Raw genomic sequence first — 19,996 nt, 5'->3', positions numbered from 1 at the left:
CACACACACACACACACACACACACACTACAGAGCCATCCACATATAATAACACCCTGGCTTGCCCAGGAAAGGCAACAGGAGTGTGGGCAGACGCTTATGTCCTTCACGAGGCCAACCCGGCTTCATTTCTGGTGTCCCTCCGTGCTGTGGCTGGGTCTCTGTTGCTAGGGTGGCCATCCTGGCCTTGGATTCCCCTGTCCCCTTTTTCTCTTTCAATATGAAGATTGGTTCTTCCCTAGTGGGGCTTCATTGCTACTTTTGCTGTAGCGGACGTTTGACAACCTCTTTCTCTCCTCTTCAGCTCTTCCTTCACCACCCTTGAGGCCTAGCACGCATCTCTCTTCCTTGGGCATCTTCATAGCTGGAGCATATATAGTGTTGAGGGATGCAGGGGTGGGAGTGGCAGTGGGCTTCGATTTTCTTCACTGCTGTGGCCTGCGGCAGGACTGATAGGGTACCATCCCACTCATTTCTTACAGAGCAGTCTTCCCTACCTCTGTTTATTCTAGTATTTCTGATTGCTTTTAACTTATGTCCTATTTATTAATTTCATTCATTCATTCATTCATTCATTACAGTGGTTCAGGCTTCCCTGGAACTTGCTCTGCAGACCAGGCAGGCTTTGAACTTGCAGAGATCCTCCTGCCTCGGCTTCATAAGTGCTAGGATCACAGAGAAATGTGTCGCTCCTATCTCCCTGTCAGCTCTTGAAACAATTTTGCAATTTTTGCTCTCTGGGCTACTTGCCTTGCGTTGTCTCTCTTCTCTGTGCCTGTGGATGGCAAGTTTCTTGGCACTTGGAGGAAGGTAAAAGTGACAGCCATGTGTTTCTCAGGCTATCAGCTCCTCCTTCTTGGATAGGAAGGAGTTGAAAGGTGACACCAGGAAAGAGAAAGTGCAGCAGGAGGCAGTGAACAGTCAGCATCTTTGTCCTGTAACTCACAGCCTCTCTAGTCAGCATTTGGGCAATTGGCAGTTCAGTCAGCCCTCCCTGGAGGTGGCTGGGATACTGTCACACATACCCACTTGATACTTTACAGCATGCTGGTTACAAATGTTTACTGTTACCACCGGTGGGGGGTGGGGAGGAGATAAGAGATACACTCACTCATTTCACTTCTATTGGGTATGTCTGTGGTCTTTTGAGAAGATGGATCAATTGTGTTTTGAGTGCTAATTATGCACTGTCAGGGAATACATGTGGGAGCTGGGGGGGCTACCGTGGTACTCAGCACCCCCTCTGTGAAGCCGCCTGTCTGCCAGGCATTTGTCATCCAAAAGATAAGTAGAGAAGTAGACGGCAGGGCTGGGGTGTCTTCTCTGTGGAGTGAGTTGATCCTGGCAGTGCTTTGGTTGCCTGCTGCTGTCTCCCCAACACTAGAAGCAGTCACTGTTGACTCTGGCGTCTCTTCCGAGAGTTCTGAGAGCCAGAGCCACAGGATTTCACCCCCTGTACATTACCCGCTTCTCATCTCTTCTTTTCCTTTCTTTCTTTTTCTTGCAGTTTTTAAATTATTCCTCCTGATACCAAAGAGGTCAGGGATTAGATGAGGATGCTGGACGACTGGGTCTCAGTGGCTCAGACCCTCATGCATGGGTCTGCTGGGTGTAACTTCGTGTTCTTTCTGCTCTTCATACAGCCCTACCAATATTTTTAATCTATTCTTTAACAGATGTCATCAGAATTCAATGGGTTATTCTTTTCCCAATTTTTCTTTCTTTTTTTATTTCATTTTATTTTTTTAATTTTGAGAGAAGCCTCAACTTGAAGTGATGCATTTGTTAACATCAGTCTCAACTTCTGTGTTTCAAAGAATGAAAACTAGGGAAGTTTGTCACTGTGGGGGTGGATCTGTGACATACAGAAGGCGAGAAAACCGAAGTCACCTGCTATTACACATGCAGCTGAGAAATTAAAAAAAAAAAAAACGAAAAACGGAATAAAGTTCCATGTAACTCACTTCTAAGTCCACACCTCCAGCAGCAGCCTGTGGCCGCGTCCCCACGTCACCAAGGCAATGGTGACAGGGATGTTATTCTAGGGGTAAAAAAGAAATTATTATGCAGGATATTCGAAGTCGATGTATGAAAGTGTGTAAAAATATAGAAAAATTTGAAAAAGAAGTTATTTAGACACATTCCCGGCGGAAACGGTGTTTGATGGAACTGTTCATTGCTTGGCGTAGAAACTTTACTTTCAATGACTCCCTGTTCTGAGTATGAGGCAGTTGTATCTCTAACTGAGCCGCTCCCTTGAGGGTGATGGCAGCCTCTCTCTCTCTGTGCCTATGCCTGGAGCTCAGAGGCTCTGTGCCCCGTTCTGCTCCTCCTGTGCCTGGGAAGGTAGGTACAGTTCCACCGTTCCGTCAGCCTTGAATAATACATCATCATTAATTCATGCACTGCACATTTGTAACTTGTGATAAACAAGAAGCAAGCCTCGGTTTGCCTACAAGTTTCCCCGAGCCTATTAATAGTGTAAGCCTCCGTGCAGGGCAGTGTGTTTATCTCAAGGGTATCCACCTGCATCTACAGTTTGGATCCAGCATCGCAAACTGAGAGGCTAATGACTTTGCTCAGAGCCCTGAAGGCCCACTCCTGAGGAACATTTGCATTCTCTTTATTTACATGTCTGCATATCTGAAGGTACTGCTAAGTCAGTCTTTTATGGAGGGTTTGTGTATTTACTTGAAGTAGCCACAAAGTCACTTGGGGACACAAATTAGTGAGGATCTTTGTATTTCAGAGTAAGTTAGGTGGGGTGTGATGACTCCTGCCTGCAATCCCCCACCTCAGCAGGCTGGTCTACAAAGTGAGAAAGCTGCCTCAGAACACCAAGGCAGAGAAGGAGGCTGGCACTGGGGAGGAAGTAAGAGAGACGGAAAGGTCTGATAGCATGTATTTGCCACCTAAGGATATTGGCTTATAACAGTAACAGCCATGTGTTTGCCCCAAAGTCTTCAAGTAGGCAGAGGGAGCCACACAGAGTTCCCACTGGGTGGCATGGGATGGGGTCTACCTTCAGGGCATGGTACCCGAAGGTGGATGTTACTCTGCCTACTTAAACCATGACAGACCCTAAAAGAAGAAGGTTGAAGTTCATGGAATTTGTATGAGCTTGCCTCAAATGTCACATGACCCTCCACCCCACTCACTCAAGAGGTGTCACAGACGCCCACACTGACTAGAGCACAGGACACTTCTGAAGACACCGTCTCTCGGTGTAGGTGTGGAGGGTTCTGGTTCACCACACGGACTTGAGAGAAATGATTGTGGCCGTGGGGGGGGTGGGGGAAGGGCTTTACACACACAGGGGCTCTGATGCGACAAGGTCATGTTCAGTCCATTCTACTAGGCTGAGACCGAGGCCGTGCAGAGTAAAATAGAAAGCATAGGAAAAAAAAAAAAAAAAAAAAGGAGCTAAGAAGTAGAGAATTCAATTACTGCTGAGCCAGAGAGAAACAGTCACCCTGGGGATAAACCCCCAAATTGGTTATCCACTTTCAAGTAGTCATTCCTAGAATCATATCATTGCAAGAGATACTGAGTGTATCAGCAGGTTGCCTTTATTTATCTATCATTTATAGTTATATGAATTGATGGCAGCTAAAGGAAAAGAGCCATGAAGAAGAGAGGAGTATATTTCACTTTAAATATATGTACATATTTAAAAATAAGTTGAATATTAAATGTAAGCATTACTGGACATCAGTAATAGTCTTTTAAACTGTGTATATCCCCAGATCTTGACTCCTCCCCCCAAATAACCTGTTGTTACACAAAGGGACCTCTATATCTTTGTGGTATATAAAACTTTCTCAAATCACTTCTGTCTTCTAAAATCGTCCTCCTGTTCCCCAGGGTATTTACAGAGGAAAAATAAAACATTCAGGTTTTTTTTTTTTTTTCAGCATATCATAGTAAAAACCAGTTCCAAGTCCCTAGTTTAATGGTGACATTTACCCTGGGACATTGAGGAGCCGTTAAGGTCACATTGTATATTTGTTAGTTTGGACTCAAGGGAAGTTTTTTAGAATAGGTTTTCAAACCAAGGGTTAAACCAAGCATAACGATGCCCAACTGCAGAGTCTCAACATTTTGTTAAAGTGCCTTTTAGTAATGTCATGGAAGCCTCTGTAAATGAGGGAGCGCTGGGGAAAGTCACAGCACCAGGGATATTAAAGCAGCGAGGTGTGAAGACGGGCATCTGCTCCTGCTCACACTCTCTGTCTCTGTCTTTTTGCCTCACTGCTGAGCTTTGACTTCCATGGAGACTCTAAAGATAGATTTCTAGAAAATTCCCTGGAGTTCTAATAAGCCCTTGATATTCAGGGACACCCACCCCACCCCCCAGCTCCCCAGCTTGCTGTCTCAGATCACTGGTGTTACTGAAGTATAAAATTTGGGCTGCTGACTCAGCAGCCCCCCCCCCCGTTCTCCCCCAGACTCACCCCACCCCACCCCACCCCTGTGCTGGCTGCCTGTTACCTCATCTACACAAAGGCCCAGGATGGCAAGCTGCTCACCCTGACAGTAAGCACTCTGGCTAACATTGCCGCCACTGCCACTTTCTTCTTCTTCTTGAAGACTGACGTGAGTTGTTAGAAGAGGATTAGAAACCCAGGGTAGCATGATGCTTCATTTTTCACAACAGTGCTGTCCTGAGAGAGGTTCGTACGCCCTTGAGCCTTGCTGTAGTTACCCCTGGACTGTGTTCCCTTTGCTATAGGGATGATAGGAATAGCCTGGGATGGTATTGCACAGCTGTAACCCCAGCACTTGCAAAGCAGACGCAAGAGGATGGTGAGTTAAAGGCTAGCCTGGACCACTTTAGTAAATTATAGGTCAGCCTGCGCTACAGAGAAAGAAGCTAGGACTAACCAATAATATGTAGGTTTTCAGAATCTCAAATGAACGTACTTTCAAATCGCCTGGCCTCCCTTCTAGGTTGTTCTTGATTGCTGTGATACGACGTGCTGAGCAAAACCAATGTAGGGAGGAAAGGGTGTCTTTTGTTTACATGTCCCAGTCCCAGTCCATCACAGAGAAATATCGGGGCAGGGACTGAAACAGAGGCCATGCAGGATCGATGCTCACAGGCAGTGGTGCAGTCGCACCCCAGGCTCTTCCTGTCACCTCCGTGCCTCAGTCAGTTTGCTTTTTCTTATAGCCAAGGACTACCCTTGCGCAGGGGTGGCACCACACGCACCAATAATTAATCAAGGAAATGTCCCCCTAAAGACTTGCAGACCAACTGATGAAGACACACACAATCTAATGAGCCCCAGTCTCCATGGTGATCAGCTTGAGTTGTCACCTTGACTAAACCTAGAGTCACCTAGGAAGAGAGGAATTATCTAGATCATGTGGATGGGGGGGGGGTTGTCTTGATTTTTTAATTGATGTCCCAGCCCATTGTGGATGGTACCAGTCCCTAGACAGGGGCTCATGGACACTCTTAAGAGTGGAGAAAAGCTAGCTAAGAGCAAATGATATAAATGATGCATTTATTTCTCTCTGCCCCTGACCACAGATGTGATGTGACTAGCTCGTAAGCACGTGCCTTGGTTTCCCCCTTAGTATGGACTGTGACCTTAAATTGTGAGAGAAAACTTTCTCTTCTAGTCTTAAGCAAATATATGAGTCCTTGTCACATATGCATGCATGTCCAGGTGCTAGAACATAACTGAGATCACGAATGGCCAAGCTGCTCTCCTCACAGGGCTTTCTGATAAATAAGTCATTGGCACCCTGTGGGGAACAGTATCCAAGATGCAGGCATCTGCGAGTGCTGAGCCCTCTTCAAGAGGAACAGGCTTTGAGAGGTAGAAAAGGGAGGGTTCATGAGGATGGTAGGAGTGAACAGGGCTGGGACACAGCCTGAGATGTGGACAAGCCCCAGCTCACAGTGGAGTTGGCAGTTGGAGTTGGTTGGAGAGTTAAAAGCAAGCCACTTTCCCCCCCCACACACACAAACCACCATAGCTGATGTGAGTGCTATGAATGGTTGGTTATAGAGGAGAAAAAACAGCAAGGAGGCCCGTGAAGCAAGGAAGCAGTAGCCTGTCAGAGAGGCGGATGGATGGTCGAACCTGAAAGAGCCTGTGGGAGTTGGCAATGTAGAGGTCATAGGGTGGTTGTGCGTAGGTTTCAGATTTGGAAGCAGAGCCCAGTCAAGCATTCAGGAGACACTCGTGTGGGCAGGGCCAGCTTCCCGTTGTTGTTGCTGCCCATTGGTTTCTTTTCTTCTTTTAGTTGTTCTGTTCTGGTTTTGATGATAAAGCCTGGGGCCTCGCCACTGTGAGGAAAAAAGTCCTTGCCATTTGAACCATATACTTCTAGTGATAGGCTGACCTTTATTATATGTCATGTGGGAAGAGCTAGTATATAAAGGAGAAAAGCCATCAGTCTGGGTGGATTCACAAGTGGCCAAGGACACCCAGATGCAGGAAACATAGAGAACAGGGAAGTCTATAGTGGGTTTGTTTGGTACTGCTGTGTATTCAAATGCTAAGTACTATGTCCCAAGAACTGGTTGCTGCAAGCAGAGCAGATCCTCACATATGCCAGCTTTTGTTGTGTAAACCTTGCCTCCTAAATTATCCCTACTAGGTTGATAAAGATGCCTTCAGCTAAGCAGAAAAGAGGTAGACAGGGCCTAAGATTCCTTGGCTTGGGACCAGGAGATGGAGAGGAAGGAGGAAGTCACCAATGTGGTAGGTGGATTGTGAACACATGGCCATGAGGGCTAGCCTGTTGGGGTAGGAGCAGCCCAGGTGAAACATTTCAAGTAATATTTGTGGGTTGTTGACAGGGAAGTAGACAAAATAGCATAAAGGTTTGATAACTACCCAGCTCTAGTGTTTTTAAGTTTATTGTAAATATTACAAGCTTTTGTGTCTTTTATCTGGGAACTATATAGTCAACGTGGGGTAAGAAACTCCCAATTAATAGTTACCACAATATTTTGGCTCCCAAAGAGAGACACCATATGTAAAACTTATGTTATTCTTCCTTACTAAGACTCAGACTCGAAATATATTTACAGACACCTAGGCCATATAGCTAGGGTTTTCTCTGACTAGATCATACTTTAAAATAACCGGTTTATTCTAATCTATATTCCACCACATGGCTGATTGCCAGTGCTCAAGCACCAAGTGTCTCTACTCCTCACATCTTCCCTGGAAAACCTCTAACACCCTCCCGGTCTCTCTCTCCTCATCCACGTACTTCTTGCACCCTTGATGAGCATGACTCTTAAGAGAAGCTACTGAACTGTGACCTCAGGCTTCCAGTCTCTTTCATGTGCCTCTCGTCTGCTCAGCCATTACCACCTGCCACCTGCTCACCTCATCCTACAGTATGGCCTCCTTCCTGACATAGTCTTGATTGTCTTCCCACTGCTAGAGAGCCATGATACCACACCATAGAGTAAAATGTCCACATTCCAAATACTCTAGACTCATTCAGAGCTAGCCCAGATACTTCATGGTGCAGGAAGCAACAGAGGTAATGCTAGTGTAAATGCATGTGGTAAATTAAAATGCCGATGGACATTAATGACAGCTGCCTGGATTTCATCTAGACTTGCCCCTTGACTAGTTGCTGGATGGCACTGGACAAGTTGCCTATCTATCTCTGCCTCAGTATTCAAGTCTGCAGCATGGGTATGGAAAGGAAATGCATGTTTATGTAGGTTGTTTTGGTCATCAGCTCGATACAATCTAGAATCACCTGAAAATCGAATCGTAATGGGGGATTGTCTTGATCAAGTTGGCCCATGGATGAGTCTACGGAAGATGGAAGACATCTTAATTACGTAAACCTGACATGGTTGGGACTCTTCCCTGGGCCCTGGCTTCTGGGCTGCACGTGTGGAAGTGAGCTAAGGGCAGGCAGGCAAGCATTCCTTCTCTGTGTTCTTGACCGTGATGATGCTGTTTAAACTTCCTGCTAGCTTGAGAGGCTTGGCTTCTCCTCAGAGTCAGACCTGGGACCTGGGATCAACCCTTTCTCCCCTGGTGTGCCTTTGACACAGCAACAGAAATGAAACCAGGACAATGGGCATAAGGATTAAGAGAAATGAATCCAGTGTTGGCTCTTCCTGCCCAGTTCCCGATACTTCCTCAGTTGTTCACTGTGACTAGCTCCAAATCATTTCTGCGTGCACAGATTCCAGCCGTGCCACTAGGATTCAGATAAAAGAAGCAAACCAAGTATGGTGCATATTTGATTCAACCACATGTGCGCTCAGCTCTAGAGATGGCCAAGCTCCGCGGGGTGATTTGCTGGAATAATAGGAGTGTGTCAGAGGTGGCGGCCAAGCTGGCTGGGAGGAGCTGGGTTCCAGAGAGTGTTTATAATGTCTTGAGCAGACCTGGTGGAGATATGTACATTCTCTGGGAAGCAGATAGATGTTCTATCTATGCCAGACAAGTAATTTCCCTAGAGTAACGGAGCAGAAACAGTTTTGACCAAAAAATATGTCAGTGTGCTAGATACCATTTTAGCTACTCAGCTTTGACTGCCCTAAATATCAGTTGTCTTTTGTAGCATTTGCCTCTTCTCTGCTGAGGCTCATGTTTCTGCAAGTCAGTCATAAAGAAGCTGCAAGCCTTACTTCTCGTCACATGACATATCCATGAAAAATACCCAAGTTGATTTTTGTCTGCCTTGAAACAGTATTTCTTGAGAATCACTCTATTCAGTGATGTGATTTCCTTGGTAACCACCTGGCAACCTGGCCAGTGCTGATTGGCCCAGAGGTGGACACCTGACCTAAGCCTGGCCAGAGTTTTTCTCTGAGATTCTTTTTTTTTTTTAATTTAAAAGTTTAATTTTTTGATAATTCCATTCATAAGAATTATCTCATTTATACTCTCCTAGTTTCCCTTTCCCATATCTCTCCTACTCTGTCATAAGTTTATAAGTTTATAAGTTTATAGCCTTTTCTATAATTACCATTTTACACACACACACACACACACACACACACACACACACTCCTCTATTTAGTGTTGCTCATACAAGCATAGGCATTCAGAGCTGACCATATAGGATTGCATACCCTTTCAGGGGACCCATTCTTGAGAGGATGGAGTCTCCCTCTCTTAGAAGCTATTAATTTCTTGTAGCATCTTATTTGGGGGTGGAGGCTTGTTTGGTTTCCCCTCTTTGTGTTGTATGTGGACTAGTGTTGGGATTATACAGGTTGCATTTAGGCAACCATGTTGTTGAGTTTACACGTGGCATCTCTGTCATGTGAAGGCCAGAGCAAGAGCCTTGGTTTTCTGGCCCTTGCATCTTTGCGGTTTTTTCCTCGAGCCCTAGGTGTAGGGGTTGTGTTGTAGATGAACCAAGTAAGCCAAGTCCCTGCAGTATTTCCCTGTGGGTGGCAGGAAGTTTATGATTTCTGTCTCTGGTGCCTAAGCTGTTGGCAGACAGAGTGGTAAGTTGGCAGTGGTCATGTTTTTTTGCTATGAAGAAATTTGCTGTAGATAAGGAGGCCCGACACCAACAAGTAGAAGTGGGCAGTCGAGTGCGGTGGAAGATGTTTTCTGGCAGTGTTGTTGCAGGTCTAAGCCAAGCTCTTGGCCTACCCACTACACCCTGTGGAAGCAGTCTACATAGTGTGGCTCCCCCTCTGGCCCCAAGCCCTGGAACCTCAACTCTACTTCTCTTCCGCTCAGTTATTGGCTGTCCAGCCTTTTAAATGAACCAATCAACTTTAAATTCGGGAGCAAGGTTTACACAACAAAGGCCAGGATATGTGAGGTTGCACTCCTCTGGACAGGAAACAGATCTTGGGGTTCAGAGTTTAGTATCTGTATACATAGCACCAGACCAACCTCCAACATTTGACCACCGAGCAACCTCTCTAGCACCTTCCTTTTGTTTCTAAGGCGGTTTGGTTTGCTTAGCAACTACAGCGTGCCTTGTGCTTTCTCCCAATTCAACCTTGCTAGCAGAGGATCAGAGGCAACCCACCGGGCCTTGCAGAACTAGCGGGAGGCATCTCAAATTGAGTATGGGCCGTTCAAGAAGAATGCCAAGGTTAACTCTTTAGGGTTTCTCAGATGATACGTCAAACAGGACGGTAGAGTAATGTTGGGGACCCAAGATGGAAGAATAGTGCCATTTTTGTTTCCCTAAAACCTAGCCCCATCCATTATAGTAGGGATTCATGGGAGGAAGAAGATGATTGAGCGAATGAATGGGTAAGCGAACATTACTATTCCCATGTTAGATCGGATCAACTGATTTGAGGAGAAAGAGGTAAGATGTAGAGCTAGGTCCGAAGCTTTAGGTCTTCAGGCTGTGAGTCCCGAGATTCATTCCTAGAATTTTGGGCCACCTAGAAAACACCACCTACCACCCACCACCACCACAACCACCATCTCTACCCATACCACCATACCAACATCACCACCACCACCACCACACCACACCACCACCACCACCACCATGGATCTCTGTGGTGCTCCCTCGTGGCCTGCTCATGTGCATGCAAGAGTTCCTGCCAGAGTACTCTGTTGTGAAGCCAAGTGTTGACACATCCCTACAGGCAGCTGCAGATGAGAGCCCAAGTTCTTGTTATTTTGAGGCTGGCTTTTTAGAAAGCTGCATCAGTGACAAAAGTGGGAAGGGCTGTGTGCATGTGATAAAATATTCACCGTAAAGAGTTATGGAAACTCTGCAACCCAGAACAGCAGATTCTGTGCCTAGCCCTGACATCGCTCTGTTTGTAGACTTAAGGTGTGTGTTGTGGTTCCCCAGCAGGAAGCCATGAATTATGAGGAGGGCTAGAGTGGACAGTCATTTTTTTTCTAAGGTACATTTGGGGTGTATTATATGCCTCGGACTCTTGCCATCATTTTGTATTTTTAAATTTAAAACAATGTGTATGGTCTATACATGAGTGCAGGTGCCTGCAGATGCCAGAAAACCACATTGTATCATTGTGTCATTTCAAGTGTGGGTGTTGGGAACTGAACTCCAGTCATCTGTGAGAGCAGTATGCACTCTTAAACACGGAGGCTCTCCTCTGGGCCTCCGCCATTTGCCATTTTATATGATGTATCATGCTTGATAGCAGCTATATGCCAAGTAGAACTTTCAGTAATTACAGAAATCTTCTAAATATATACCAACCAGTAGGGTTGTCACTACTGATGACTAAGGGATTGAATGTTTTCATTTGAATTAATTTTATAGGCACATATGGCTAGTAGCTATTCTACTGGATAAAAATAAAAACCCTTTTAATGTTTTTTTTTAAGCAGTAATTTTTAATTTTCAGTGTTAATTAGCTGATGATTTACAGGCATGCATCAGGCTCATCATAAAGCTAGATACTCCAGTAATTTGTTAAAAATAAGCCAACCAGCTGTAGCTCTAACTTCCCTTGAACAGTATGGAGCCTTTCTCAACCCAGACCCTTTGGCCTCACCCAGCCCCTCCCAGGTCCTGGAGATGATATATAGGGCACGTGGTCATAAATCCTTCAGCTGATTGGTTGAGGCCTACTACTTTGCAGAACTGACTTACTTTATGGAAAGTCAGCTGGTTGTAGATATCAATCATACCTTTTAATTACCACTTTAGCACCATTTGGGTTAGCATAGTAGTTTACCAAACAACGTATCATCGTGGTATAGACAGGGTGACAGAATTAACTTGGACACCACTCTCGTTGGGTTCAGATGACAGCCTTGAAATTGTCTCTGACCTTTGCCTGTGGCGCTGTGTGGCTTGTCCCATGGATGTCCGTGTGTGAGCAGAGGCGTTGTGAGAACAGTCCCATGTTATGCCCAGCTGTTATGACTTACGCAGTGAACTTGACCCGTGTCCCAGTTCTCAGTGACTTCACTGTGGCTGGTATATGTACTCTAAATATAGGTAGCCATTCTAAAACTGAACAATTGCTACTTCATCTAAGATACTGTGGGAATGTCGTGTGTGTGTGTGTGTGTGTGTGTGTGTGTGTGTGTGTGTGTGTGTGTTAAAAATTATTACTTGACTGTGTAACCAAAGTTGACTTTTTCAATAAATTGAGACTCTGATATAGTTAAATTTCAAAAGATTTCTTTTCTCTGACATCCTGATTCTGTTACCATGGTGATTTTCTACCATGATAGAAAGTGTTGAGCTAAGTCTTGGCTCAATCCAAATGGCAGTGCTTAGCTCTCAATACCTACCCAGTAGTCTGAAGACAGCAGAAGTGGGTATGGGGCGGGCACAAGTGTACATAAAGTTAGACTGGCATCTCGTGAGCATCTCAGCAGAGGCTGTGTATGTCAGGGAAAGACTTTTTCAGTCCAGGGTGTTCAGGATGAGCTTGGTGTTGTTTCAGAGCTCTGGGAAGTTGGACGGGCTTCCTCTACTGTAAAGGGGTTGTTTTAAAGGCCTAATAGAATGCATGCAGACATATTTGGTAGAAGAGTTAGACAGTGTGAATTGCTGTTTTGCCTCATTACGGTTGTGATTGTGCGTGTGGTAGACTGGAAGCGTCACAGCTGAGGTGACCAGAGTACTCACAACTTTGTCTTTGAATCAGTTATTCAATCTCAGGCTCTCGGAGACTGTAGCAAGGTGTGATGTCCTCATGCTGTCCGGCTCTAGAGGTGGAGTCAGGTGACCTTGGCCGTGTGCAGCATGGTGAGGGATGGATCTGGCAGGATGTGACTGAATGTGTGTGGGTAGATAGGAAAGGAGGGCCTGAGGAGGGAGAGAGCCGTGTCCAGCAGCTGTGCCTACTGGCTGTATTCGTCAGGTCTTGCAAGGGCAGTCGGGAGTAAGGTACAAATGTGGATAGTAGTTAGAACGATCAGTGCTGAAACTCCATGGCTAGAGTCACCAGGAGAAAGTGAGGCTGGGGCTGTAGATGAACCCTGTTCAATACCCAGCAGACCCTGCATTGTTAAGCATCTGAGACTTGTTCTGTGAAGGAGTTGAAAGAATAAGTAAATGAGAAACAGACAGGACTCTGTTTGACTAAAGACTTGGTCAGAGGACTTTCTGAGAGAGGGAGAAATGAAAGTGAAGGAACATGCACGTTCATGCATTCCGGGTGTTCACACATGTGCAGGTATGTAGTAAACATGGCTGCCCAATAGACCGTCGTCCCATCACTGCGAACATAACCATGCAGGACACCCCAGGCCTGCTGCAGAGGGCCCTCCAGCGTGTAGACACAGGAATAGCCTGGCCAGAATCCTGAGCTACAGAGCTCAGCTCAGAATGGCTGAGCTCAGTAGGTCTAAGGAATCTGAGAATCTACAGTGCTCCTGAGTTCCCAGGGGACACTGATGCCCAGGGACCTCGCTTTGAGAACCCTGGCTGAGAGAGTGAATTCAGTACAGAGAGTTGAGGGCACAAGGGTCTGAGGTAAGCATGGACTGAGTGCAGAACCTCTTCTCTCTTTCTGCCCGATGGCCCCAGCAGTCTCTGTGTGGCCGCCAGAGGTCCAGACTGACAGAAGGGCCCAGGAATCTCTGCCAGTGCTGGTGGTACCTTTGCTAGGTCCTGATCTGTCCACTTGCCATCTGCCGTCTGCTATGAGAGACTCCTGGTTTTTCTGCTTATAGATGACATCAACTGAAAGTTTGTACCACCTTCTGTGATTTTCCACAACACTGGGGAACAGGTCCAGGGCGCACAGCTCAGTCTTTCTGAACACCTCCAGGCCCTGTCATTGCCATGCCTCCACGGTAAACTTCCATTAAGGAAACCGCTGCTTTCTCTGTGGCGAGCTGTCTGCTCACTTTATATGAGGCCTGCCCAACTTCTTGCCTTTCTCCTTGGCCTATTTTGCCCGGAAACTGAGAGCTATGCTTTGTGGGGAATAGCTTTCCTTAGCCAAAGGGTCTTTAATGTAATTATCTCCTCATTCTTTTCTTTTAAAGTTTGTGGTATCTTTCAGAAGCTTTCTAAAATAATTTCAAAACTAGGTGAATATCCTAGATCAATAACTGAAAGGAAGGACTTTGGAAACTTTCCCCCCTCCTACTTTCTCGTTATCTACCTTTGAAGAGGGATCTGAGCCAGAAGCAGGCCTGTGCACATGGGCAGTGATAATGGTTATTTTGGGGTTGAACTGAGGAGCACCTGGCTGATGGTAGAACTTGTGTGTGTGTGTGTGTGTGTGTGTGTGTGTGTGTGTGTGTGTGTGTGGTGAGAGGGTTCTTTCCAGAACAGCTAACACTGCGGTTGTGGGTAACACCGCTGGATTGGCTGGGGACCTGGGTAGAATAGAGGGAGTGAAGAAACGTAAGGAGTGCAGGTGTTCCTTCTGTGTCCCTCTGTCTCTGTCTCTGTCTCTGTCTGTCTCTGTCTCTCAGCTAGGGACAAGAGCTGCTCTACACTCTCCTACACTCACCCTGTCTAAAACCCCAGAATGCGACAGCCAAGATCAAGTTGTCTTTCTTCCTGTGGTTTTGCTCATAGTAACAGAAAGCTAGCAGCCCAGAGCGCATGGCAGGCATGCGCAGATTTAACGTCCTGAGAGGCTCCGACTCTTATCTCTCAAGTCTGCTTCTGCCCAGGCCTGGCTGTGAACTCTGGCTCCCCACTGCGAGCTTACAGCTTTCACCCCTAAGCCTCACCTAGAATGGAGACAGTGATACACAGAACGTGGTGTAAACACGTCAGCACAGCGCCCAGCCCATAGTGGGTGCACAATAGGTCTACTATTGCTAGTGCTTTGTCTTGTTCTCATAAAAAAAAATAAATAAATGACTGTCAGGTACATCTGCAACTGGTGTAGATTTTGTTTTCTGGAATATTCTGGGTGGAACCAAGATGACACGGTGCAACATGGGAGAGTTGGTGTGAGGAGGGCCGCAGAGGTCGCTTCTCCAGTAGCTCCATGCTGGTTCTTTTTGCTGATTCCTGATCATAGCTGACCACTGCAGAAGCCTTGAGGGTTCCCGAGATCGTCCACTTAGCAGTCAGAGATTAATACTTCTGTGGCTCTCCTCCTTGCTCACTGGTCCCAGGGCTTGAGCATCCTGGCAGGGGAAATCTCCGGAAGACCGCCTCCTAGTTTCTCCTGATTTGCTTGGGTTCATTATGCGATTTACATCGAATTATTCTTTCAATGTCCTTCCTCCTAAATTCAACTGCCTGGGGCCGGTTTCATGGAGCGCTCATGTGTCACAAGGTTCCGTGTGGTTAGATGGTCATGTTCCTCTTCTGAGCTCAGGGAGTGAGAGGGAATAGCTTCCGGGTTCCTTGCGTGAGATGGTATGTACCAGGGGTTGGGGATTGAAGGGTCTAGTATTAGCTGTGGGTCAAGGTTGGGTGCTCTGAGGGTACCATGGCTTCCCCCAGGCCTAAGGGCAGGCAGCACGGGGAAGGATGCCCATCAGATTCCTCACCTAGGCCCGCTGCCTACAAAAGGGGGCTCTTGGGATCCTGTGCTGCCACCCAGCAGTGAGGGCTTGTGGGGCAGCTGTGCTGAGTTTGTACTCTAGCCTTCTGGGCCGGTGGAGGAGAAAAACGAAACTGTACCATGAGGACTTCCTTCTTCAAATTCTATTTGAGCTTATTCTGTCAGACCCTTTGTCCAGACTCATAAAAAAAAAAAAATGAAATTAGAATATTGAGGGGGCTGCTCAGCCAGTAAAGCGCCTTCCACAAACACACGAGGACCTGAGTCGGGACCCCCAGAGCCCAAGTTAAAAACAGAACGCAGCGATGCATGCTGTGATCTACTGCTGAGCCCTGGGTGGAGACACAGGTGGGCCCTGGAGCTGTGGCTCCCTGGAGCTCATTGGTCAGTCAGCCTAAACACATAGAGGGGTTTCACCAAGAGTTTCTTTTTTCAAAGATAAAGGTGGAACGCGATCAAGGACAGATACTTCATATTGGCCTCTGGTCTCTCAAGTGCTCACATATGCATTGTACACACTTACCAAAGAGAAAAAAAGGAAAAGGGGGGGGGGAGACATTATGGCACTAAGGAAGCAGACTCAGGAGGATCTTTCGTTCAAGGCCAAGTTGAGGCTTCATGGTGATAGCTTGTCTCAAAAATTATATGAACAACCACAACGATGACAACAACAACAACAACAGAGTAAAGATGCAGCTGAGCAGTAAAACTGCTTGTGGTACTGCAGAGGGCCTGAGTGTAGATCTCAGCGTCTGTGTCAGACAGCTCATAAGTGGTGTAGCATGGCACACACACACACACACACACACACACACACACACACACGAGAGAGAGAGAGAGAGAGAGAGAGAGAGAGAGAGAGAGAGAGAGAGAGAGAGAGAGAGAGAGAGAGAGAGAGACTTCAATAAATAACCAAATCAAATGCTTAAGTGCTTCCAACAGTGAGACCCACCAGGCCGGCCCTGCCCCTGCCCCTTTAGGCCTGTGCAGCTTTTCTGACACTGGGAATCCACAGTGGTCTCAGTGCCTGGCTGTGTCCCATTTACAGAATCCCCTTTGTCTCCTTTGTCTCCCAGGTGCAGGAGGCCGCCAGTCGGGGCTTGAAGTTTGTTAGCGTGGTGCCCCAGTACCAGCCCTCGGTGAGCTCAGCAGGCAGCCGGCGTTTCAAGCCTGTTGCCAACAGTGCAGAAGATGCCAGGGATGTGAAAGGCACCTTGGGGGACCGTTCGTCCTTGGATAACGATACTCCGAAGGCTGAAGAGACGGATGCTGCCGCTGCAGGAGTGAACCGAAGACCGGAGCCCAACCCAGGATCCACAGGGGAGGTGCCCAGTGCCCAGCAGCCTGGCATTCCCTCTCCCTCGGCAGAGAATGAGGCTGGCGAGTTTCCACTGCGGGGTTTGCAGCCAGCACGGGATGGATCAGAGGGCGACCCCTCAAATGAGCCTGAAGAACTGCCCTCCAGGAGTAAGTGTTCAATGCCAGGAGTTCTGACCTGCTTAAAGAGAGGCTTTTTTAGTATTCCCCGGGGCCTCTTAGGGAAAAGAAAATGAAATTAGTATGAAAACACCGCAGGACATCAAACAAGGGAAAGTTTATCAAGTGGCTGTCTGGGCTCCACAGCTGTTTACCCACGGCAGCTGTGGACCATGTTGCGTGAGCAGAGCCCAATGAAACTGACTTTTGGGGACTCCGAAAGTGGCTTCTAGATAAAATAGTCTCAGTCATTGTTCCCGGATGGCCAGGAACTCCTCCACCCTCACACCCACACTCTCCAGTGAGCTTGGACTTTTCTGCTTCAGAATGTCTGCCTAAACAAGGGAGTGAGGAAGCAGGGGAGGGGAGGGCGTACCACGCGAGAGAGTCGTGGCTCTGCTTGCTGGGATGGAAGCATTCTGATGGCAAGAAGCGCATAGAGTTGACAGATGGGCACCATGGAGAAAACGCTTTGTCACCACTGTGGGTCTTCTCTGTCAGTGCTAATGCCCCCTTTGCCTTGATGATGTCACGTAACAATCCACCCACAACAGACAGCATTTATTATACTTCCCAGTTACCAGACCCTGCCATCTTCTAAAGGGGCCCTCGCTCTATTCTCTATGCACTCTTATGATTCAGGTGAGCTCTCTTACCGCTTCCGGCTGGGAGCTGGCACCCCTGGCATAGGATGGCAGGTAGAGTTGGCACCACCCACGCCTCCTCTCTACTTGGCTTTTGCAGTGTAATAGAATGAAAAGACTTCCTGAAGCCTTCTCTAACTCTCACAGTCTCCTTTTCTCTACTTTTGCCCAGAAATCACATCCCTTGTGTGGGTCCTTGTGTTATCAATGGGCGCCTCTCTGGCTTTAGGAAGGTGACCATGAGAGGTGACAGTAGAATACACACAAAGTCGCCTTAGGGCATTTGTTAGGCCTTTCTGTACCATGTCCCCAGTGACCATTTCTGCTCTGTTTTAGCTAAAAATGCTTGAAATTGGCCTCTTACAAGTGATTTGGCTGCTTGGACAATAGGGACAGTGAATTGATTTTATTTTGTTTATTTATTTTTTGCTAAGTCAGTACTTCTTGAGAAAAAAAAAAAATATAGGGGATGGTCAGATCTGAGATCTAATGGCAGGGTTTCCCTGAAAGGGGGTGGGGGGCTGCCTCAATTCTGAGATACAGTAGAGCTATCATTTATTCAAGACCTGGATCTCTGGTTTAGAGCTACTGGTAGGGTTTTTCACTTCGCTGAGGTAGACTACTGTCTCACCTTGATGGCGGCTCGGGTCTAGATCTGGCGTGAGGGTCTGAGAACCTCCATCGTGATGAGGCTGGGGGCTGAGCATGCTAAATTCTGAGAGGGAGGGCGACTGTGGAGCCACGTGGAAGAGGAGGGTCCAGGTCAGGCATGAAACCCGGGAGGCAGGCCTAGCAGCCATGGGAGGGCAGCAGCACCATGGGAGAAGACCAATGTCTGTGTGCACCTTCTAGCTAGGTGGTAGGCTTGTCCGGATACATGCCGCTAACTTCCCCATGTAGCTATTACTCAGGGCCCTGGCTGCATAGTGCTACCCCTCACAGAATCCCACCTCTTAGGAAGAAATGAGACAGTTAATCCCAAGAGTCTGTCAGGAGTGGGGAGCCTGTGTTCCAGAACCCACCTTTTTCCTAGACCTCAAGAAGGCTCACGGTCTGTGTTTGACCTTTAACCCTTTCCTAGAACCCTCCCCACATGTCCAGTGCCCCGTGTCTGCACTGGGGCTCCTTGCCTCACTCTCCATCGCCCAGGTTCTATGGCTGAAGATTGACACCAAACCTTCCTGTAACGCCCAGAGCACGTAGGCCTGCGCCTCCATTTCCTGGGGTCCTTGTCCTCTTCTGCAAATTCAAATCCTTTGGGCACTGGTGGGTTAATGTGTCACGGTGGCCTCAGTCTAACAGGGAGTGGGAAGGGGGTTTCCAGGTGGGGACAGGCCAGGGGCTTGGGCTGCACAGCCCATTTTAGTCCCCCAAGTAGACAGCTGTCTCTCTCTCTCTGCACATCAGGAGCCCTCACTCTGCCTTGCAAGCAACCACAGCTCTCTCCTCCCCTTGCCAGCTTTTTAAAATCACTTGGTAGACACACGTTGCTAGTGGAGGGCCTTGGTCCAGTTTTCCCCAGCTGTTACCTCGATTACCCTCACCACAACTATGACAGGAGAGGCTACTGTGGCTCCCAGCTCACAGATAAGGAACATTCCCTTCCGGAAGGCTGGACCTCCACGGACCCTGTTGTCTCCATAGGTCAAAGCCCTTATCTGACCCCCAGCTTCTCTCCTGAGCCTTTCCCTAGGGAGTTTAGCTGTTTCCTTCCCGGGGACGTCTGTTCACTGCCCTGCCCTGAAAAACAGTCACAGGGCACCCAACCCCACCCTCACCATCCCATACCCTGCTCAGCTGTCTGCTTGCCCCCTAAAGAGGTTGAAATGTTTAAGCCCCTTTCTGCAGTCACAGCAAGACAGTTTAAAAGGATGACAGAAGTTGTCTCCCTTCTTGCCCCCGCTCTCTTCCTCTGTTGCTTTGTTTCTTGTGTAGGAAGCAGCTAGCAGTAGATCCAGTCAGGGAAAGTTCACAGTGGTCTTAAAGGAGCTACAGGGAACATGGCTGGGCTGACCCATCCCTGCATTGTGGTGCTGGTGTTAAAGGGAGAACAGGTGGCCTGATCCCACTCCTGCATTATGGTCCAGATGTTCAGAGAGAGCTGTTGGGCTGACCCCATCCCTGCATGGTGGTCCAGGTGTTACAGGGAGAGCAGGTAGGCGGATCCCATCCCTGCATGGTGGTCCAGGTGTTACAGGGAGAGCAGGTAGGCGGATATGACGTCACTGTGAGATATACCTCAGTACCCCTTATAATACCTTTGATCAAGAAGCAAGAACCAAAGTCGGGTGTGGTGGCGCACACCTTTAATCCCAGCACTCGGGAGGCAGAGGCAGGCAGGATTTCTGAGTTTGTGGCCAACCTGGTCTACAAAGTGAGTTCCAAGACAGCCAGGGCTATACAGAGAAATCCTGTCTCGAAAAACCAAAAAAGAAGAAGAAGAAGAAGAAGAAGAGGAGGAGGAGGAGGAGGAGGAGGAG

The 19,996-nt window shown here is 47.6% G+C and overlaps 1 protein-coding gene across 4 annotated transcripts in view; it reads left to right on the top strand.

Moving 5' to 3' along the window:
• Positions 1–19,996, top strand: part of Rftn1 (raftlin, lipid raft linker 1) — a 199,561-nt gene that overhangs the window by 119,797 nt on the left and 59,768 nt on the right. For all 4 annotated transcript variants that reach the window (XM_021217944.1, XM_029531498.1, XM_029531497.1 and 1 more), the window contains exon 5: positions 16,473–16,863. In XM_021217944.1, the coding sequence (XP_021073603.1) occupies positions 16,473–16,863 (391 nt within the window). The remainder of the gene's footprint in view (positions 1–16,472; positions 16,864–19,996) is intronic.

This window comes from Mus pahari, chromosome 18, assembly GCF_900095145.1.
Source record: "Mus pahari chromosome 18, PAHARI_EIJ_v1.1, whole genome shotgun sequence".
In the NCBI taxonomy this organism is placed as follows: Eukaryota; Metazoa; Chordata; class Mammalia; order Rodentia; family Muridae; genus Mus; species Mus pahari.
The sequence above is the reverse complement of the archived record's forward strand: the minus strand, read 5'-3'. Positions and strand labels throughout refer to the sequence as shown.